Genomic DNA, 6,137 nt, shown 5'->3' with positions numbered 1-6,137 from the left:
AAAAAAAAAAACACGAAAAAAATCCTATAAAATAGTAAATTATTTTAAAATATGTGAGATGAAGGCCAGGTGTGGTGGCTCACATCTGTAATCCCAGCAGTTTGGGAGACCAAGGAAGGATTGCTTGAGTCCAGGAGTTTGAGACCAGCCTAGGCAATATGACAAGACCCAATCTCTACAAAAAATTTTTAAAAATAGCTGGGCATGGTGGCATGCGCCTATGGTCCCAGCTATTCAGGAGGCTGAGGCAGGAGAATTACTTGAGCCTGGGAGATCGAGGCTGTAGTGAACCATGATTGTGCTACTGTACCCCAGCCTGGGTGACAGAGCTAGACCTTGTCTCAAAATTATATATATACATAATTTATGGATGGATTTTTATATATATATATATATATGGATGACAGTAATATAAAATATTTTTAAAACAATCTTTAATGATAAAGTTTAGTAAGATCCCTGTGTTTTATGTGGCTTCACTGATATTTGTATATAAGTATATTAAGAAGAGATTCAGATCTCTTCTGTTATATTCTTAGAGTTGATCGCATTGCTTTTGTAATTACTGCGTAAAATACGGAAACCTTTTTTGACTAAAGGCTTAACAGAAGTGCTGTAATCCATTGAGTAAATAGAATGCATGGCATGAGAAAGTATTAAATAATTTCGAGGAAATGTTTTTATTCCACATAATTTCTCTTACATTATTGGGCTTTTCTTGTAATTTCTTACTAAAATCTTTCACTGTTGTTATATTTGTTTTGAGTTTAATTTAGCCGGGATATGGAATAATTACTCCTGGTTTGAGACTGCTGAGCACTACAGGACTAGCATCCCTGGCACTGCCACTAAATGCTAATAGCAGTGCCCTCCTATCATTGGGCAAACCAAAATGTGCATGCACACACACTCCCAATCAAGAATCACTGTCTTAGCTCTTTCTATTGTATTATAAATGAACAATTAAAGTTCTTAACATGACATTTTGGAGATTAATTTATCAGCCTGTTAAATATATGCATTGAATCTCTACCTCTTCAGTAATTCACATATAATCTGGAAAATCTATATCCAAAGAGGGGTTGAAAAACAGGAATAATCAAGAGTCTACTACATTATCTCCACACTTAGATTCCATTGAGAATCTAAAAGTAGTTTAACTTACATTTGAGGCAAACGTATTTTAGGACATGTTGCTAAGAGTAAATATTACAAATAAGTAATTGTGAATCTGTAGCCAAGGAACCCTTTGGGAATTTTCATGATTACTATGAATGGTGAAGATAGTTTTGAAGAACTATTCTTTGAAGGATGGAATGTTAACATTTAAAGGACCTGTGAAGAACTCTGGGCCAAGGTTCCCACCTGATACTCTAAGCCATTAGAGAATTAGGCATGCTGATTCTAGATTCTTTGTCTTTTATGAAACCACATCTAGAGTGTATTTACCAACATCCCTGTGGTAATGAGTTTGCAAATCATCATGTATATGATACATGATATATATTATGTAAATATGATACATGTGAATACATAAATAGGTAAAGAAACCCTTTTAGCCTTGTTTAATACAGTTTCTCCTTAAATCCATTACGCTGGAAATACTTGTTTGGGGCACAACTAGCAGCACAGTACATCAGTCACAGCACCAAGCATCTTTCATTTATTGTGTTGTCTAGTGCACACCACAGCCCTACAAGGTAGATATTATTGCCCATCTCTCCTTTATAGATAAGAAGAAGGATAAATTAACTTAATATGCCAGCATTTGAACCCAGTTAATTTTTAAGTTTGCTGTTAATTGCTAGATAGGTTCACAGTCCTGTTTTTCACAACTTCAGAATGGAAAAAGCTCTGAAAACTGCAAAACCTAACATGAACTAAGTTTTAATCCTACATATTGTGAATATTTATATATTTTACTGAAACAAATAAAAAGTAATGTGTTTGATTATACTTGCTGCCCCAGATAGCCCAGAAGGTATTTTATAAATATAGTATGAACTCATTTCTAAACAGTGTTGTGGTTTTAATAACTGAAAAATGTTGAACTTCAAAAGGCGTCTGACCCCATGGGTTTCTTAAGAGTGAGATTGTGACCTATACCTTTATCTACATGCAGTTAACACAAAAGATAATTACTTACATGTAACATAAATGTAAGTTAAAGAATGATGAACACTGGAAGCCTACCACCTGGCTTAAAAAAATAGAATGTTATCAACTCATTTGAAGACCCTGTGTGCCTATCCTCTATTGTATCCCTCTCTCTCATTCCCAGAGGTAGCTACTATTCCGAATTGTGTATATGTGATTCTCTTGCATTTAAAAAAAATAACTAGAGACATTTTCTTATGTTCCTACTTTCTGACATTTGTTGGTAACTTGTTTGCTGTCATCAGGAAGATTTCACCTCAGATTTACTCATGTTTGCTTAAGTGTGTCTTAGGTGATTCTGTCTTGTAAGAATTGCATGAAATAATTGAAATAGGAATAAATCTGAAGTCACTTTGGGCTTGCAAAAAAGAAAAATTGTATGCAAAATTGTAATATATAATATATAATATGTATAATACATATAATGTTGTATATTAGCATTATGTTAATGTTAACTCACCAATGTAGTAAAATCTATAACAGAACATAATTCCTGGATAACCGAAGGTTTTGAATAGTCCTTGGGTATTTGGCATAGGAGGATTTAATCTGCTTTTTAAAATTTGTTGACTTTTCTTTTTTTTTCAGAAATGGATTGACTTGCATCTAAATGAAATTATTTATCTAATGATCTCTTGGACTTAAAGCCCTTTGTTTCTGCAGTTACTTTGCATGAGTGTTTACTACCTCTCAGTCAGCATTCTTTACAGCATTAATACACACAGGAGGAAGGACCACCTGCGTTAGAATCACTGTAACTTGTTGAAAATCCACATTTCCAAACTGAACACCCAGATATTCTAATTCAGTACATCTGAGTGAGGTTCAGGATTCTGTATGTTTAACAAACATCCCAGGTGATTTTCATAAAGACCAATGTCCGAGAACCACTGCTTACAGGAATCAGAGTACTTTACTGGCATCTTTGAACTCTTAGGATCCTAAACTACCTGCTTTCTTTTCGCTTGTCTTAGCTTTCTAAACTTGGAATTAGGAGGCTTATTCAAGTCCTGGTTCTTCCACTTTCTGGCTAGCAATCTTGGGCAAGTCATTTAAATTCTGCAACTGTTTCCTCATCTGTACAATGAGAACAATGATGTCTTCACTGCCTAGCCTCCAACATATTTGTGATTAAAGAAAAATGAAATAAGATAGTAATTTTCCATTATAAAGTACTCCACACTGTTAAGTTTGTTGCTTTTTTTTTTTTGCTTTTTTTTTTTTTTTTACTGTTTCCGAAGATTATTGTCTTGGGTCACTGGCCTTTTGGGTCCTAAAGTAGGAGGAGTCCTTGACAGTGCTTTCCAGGTAGTACTCTGAATTTACAATAGGGCTATTCAATGCTCATACTCCTATGCTTAGGGTGTCTGGATGAAACATACTTCTGCTTCTGATTTCTTAGTTTTGTTTTATATACTGTGCTATGATTTAGCTCCAGCGGCGCCATGAACAAATGAAAAAGAATTTGGAAGCACAGCACAAAGAATTAGAGGAAAAACGTCGTCAGTTTGAGGATGAGAAAGCAAACTGGGAAGCTCAACAACGTATTTTAGAACAACAGAACTCTTCGAGGTAAGTAATAGCAGATTACTAAGAAATGTGTGTATTAATGTTTTAAAGAATTGTTTTCCTACTTACTTAAAAAACATTAGAATAACACTTAAAAAGTCATCACCCATTATCATGCATTCCAAACACAATGGTTTTCATGGATAAATATTTTTATATGGATGGATACAGTCTGTGTCCATTAGCAGTATTTTTCAGTACATCTTTCATGACTTAATCTTCGTAATTATGATTTAGCAGCTTCATAACATTCTCCCCAGTTAACTTACCTTAATTGGATTTCTTACCTCCTCCCCGCAATTGTTGGACATAAGGGTTGTTGTCAATTTTTGGCACACAAAGGGAACATTCTTCAAAATCTGTTACATATTTAGAAATACGTTTTAACTGTACTGGATTATGTTGTTACGATAAAATTCTTAAGACAAAATGTTAGATATTTAATTTCCATTACAGCTAATCAATTACTTTCTCTTAATTTATACAAAATTCAATAATATTTGAATTTTTGGTTTTCTTTTCCTTAATAGTTTCATTTAAAACTGAAAAGTGGCATTCCTATAAGGATTATATAGTTTATCCTCATTACTAAACATTTTCAGATTTGACATTTGTTCTACTACACTATACTACTGTTAACATTTTCCCCAAAGAAGAGGAAAACAGATTTGTAAAAGCAGTTGCACTGCAGAATGCAAATGACAGTGGGGGAAAAGAACACCCTGTTTAATGCTGGTTGATATTTTTTAGTTTGTGCTGTTTCATTTGGAAATAATTGTTCTTGTATATTAAAATTGGGTTTTGCCATATTTTTTACTATTTATCCTGGAGTTTTGTCAAATATTTGTCTAAGAAAATACTATTATAGATTAACATTGTCTTAGCTGTTTACTTCTAAGTCTTTTAATTTTTTTCAATGAAAAAGTATCTGAAAATCCCAACATTGTTGTAATTGGATTAGTTGTTGTTATCATGTTTATCAAATGGTTACTCATCTTGATTATTTCCCTTTCATCATTTAGAACCTTGGAAAAGAACAAGAAGAAAGGGAAGATCTTTTAAACTCTCTATTGACCACCAGTTACGTATTAGTTGCCAATATGCCAGCTTGGACATCAGTGTTTGTTGGATCCGTTTGACCAATTTGCACCAGTTTTATCCATAATGATGGATTTAACAGCATGACAAAAATTATTTTTTTTGTTGTTGTTCTTGATGGAGATTAAGATGCCTTGAATTGTCTAGGGTGTTGTGTACTTAGAAAGTAACAGCTCTAAGTACCTTTCCTACATTTTCTTTTTCTTTTTTTATTAAACAGATATCTTCAGTTTAATGCAAGAGAACATTTTACTGTTGTACAATCATGTTCTGGTGGTTTGATTGTTTACAGGATATTCCAAAATAAAAGGACTCTGGAAGGTTTTCATTGAGGATAAATTGCCATAATATGATGCAAACTATGCTTCTCTATGATAATTATAATACAAAGGTTCCATTCAGTGCAGCATATACAATAATGTAATTTAGTCTAACACAGTTGACCCTATTTTTGACACTTCCATTGTTTAAAAATACACATGGAAAAAAAAACCCTATATGCTTACAGTGCACCTAGAGCTTTTTTATAACAACCTCTTTTTGTTTGTTTGTTTTGGATTCTTTAAATATATATTATTCTCATTTAGTGCCCTCTTTAGCCAGAATCTCATTACTGCTTCATTTTTGTAATAACATTTAATTTAGATATTTTCCATATATTGGCCCAGCTAAAATAGAATATAGCATCTTTCATATGGTAGGAACCAACAAGGAAACTTTCCTTTAACTCCCTTTTTACACTTTATGGTAAGTAGCAGGGGGGAAAATGCATTTATAGATCATTTCTAGGCAAAATTGTGAAGCTAATGACCAACCTGTTTCTACCTATATGCAGTCTCTTTATTTTACTAGAAATGGGAATCATGGCCTCTTGAAGAGAAAAAAGTCACCATTCTGCATTTAGCTGTATTCATATATTGCATTTCTGTATTTTTTGTTTGTATTGTAAAAAATTCACATAATAAACGATGTTGTGATGTAATAGTGTGTGGGGTCTTAAATATCCTACAGTCGATGTACTGGACTAGAGTATGTTTGGGAAGAAGCTTTTCAACTTGAGTTTGCCTCCTCTACGATGACATCTTTTATATGCTTGTCTCATTTAGAATGCATATGTGCTGGTTTTCTAATTTAAGAGATACCATATCTCTATTCATTTCTGTCTCTCATTTGTATGCTTATTTTTCTGAGATCAATTTTTTTTTTCCCCCCAGACAGGGTCTTGCTTCATTGCCCAGGCTGGAGTGCAGTGGCACAAACATGACTCACTGCAGCCTCAACCCTCTGGACTCAAGCAGTCCTGCTGCCTCAGC

The 6,137-nt window shown here is 33.6% G+C and overlaps 1 protein-coding gene across 4 annotated transcripts in view; it reads left to right on the top strand.

The window, feature by feature from the left end:
* The window catches only part of SEPT7 (septin 7), a 107,518-nt gene extending 101,712 nt beyond the window's left edge, over positions 1–5,806 (top strand). For all 4 annotated transcript variants that reach the window (XM_011973018.1, XM_011973011.1, XM_011973025.1 and 1 more), the window contains 2 exons: positions 3,590–3,729; positions 4,749–5,806. In XM_011973018.1, the coding sequence (XP_011828408.1) occupies positions 3,590–3,729; positions 4,749–4,788 (180 nt within the window). In that variant the 3' untranslated portion in view covers positions 4,789–5,806. The remainder of the gene's footprint in view (positions 1–3,589; positions 3,730–4,748) is intronic.
* The last annotated feature ends 331 nt before the right edge of the window (positions 5,807–6,137 follow it).

The sequence above is a fragment of the Mandrillus leucophaeus genome, unplaced genomic scaffold (assembly GCF_000951045.1).
Source record: "Mandrillus leucophaeus isolate KB7577 unplaced genomic scaffold, Mleu.le_1.0 Scaffold100, whole genome shotgun sequence".
Lineage (NCBI taxonomy): Eukaryota > Metazoa > Chordata > Mammalia > Primates > Cercopithecidae > Mandrillus > Mandrillus leucophaeus.
Note: the sequence above shows the minus strand (reverse complement) of the source record. Positions and strands in the feature narration are given on the sequence as shown.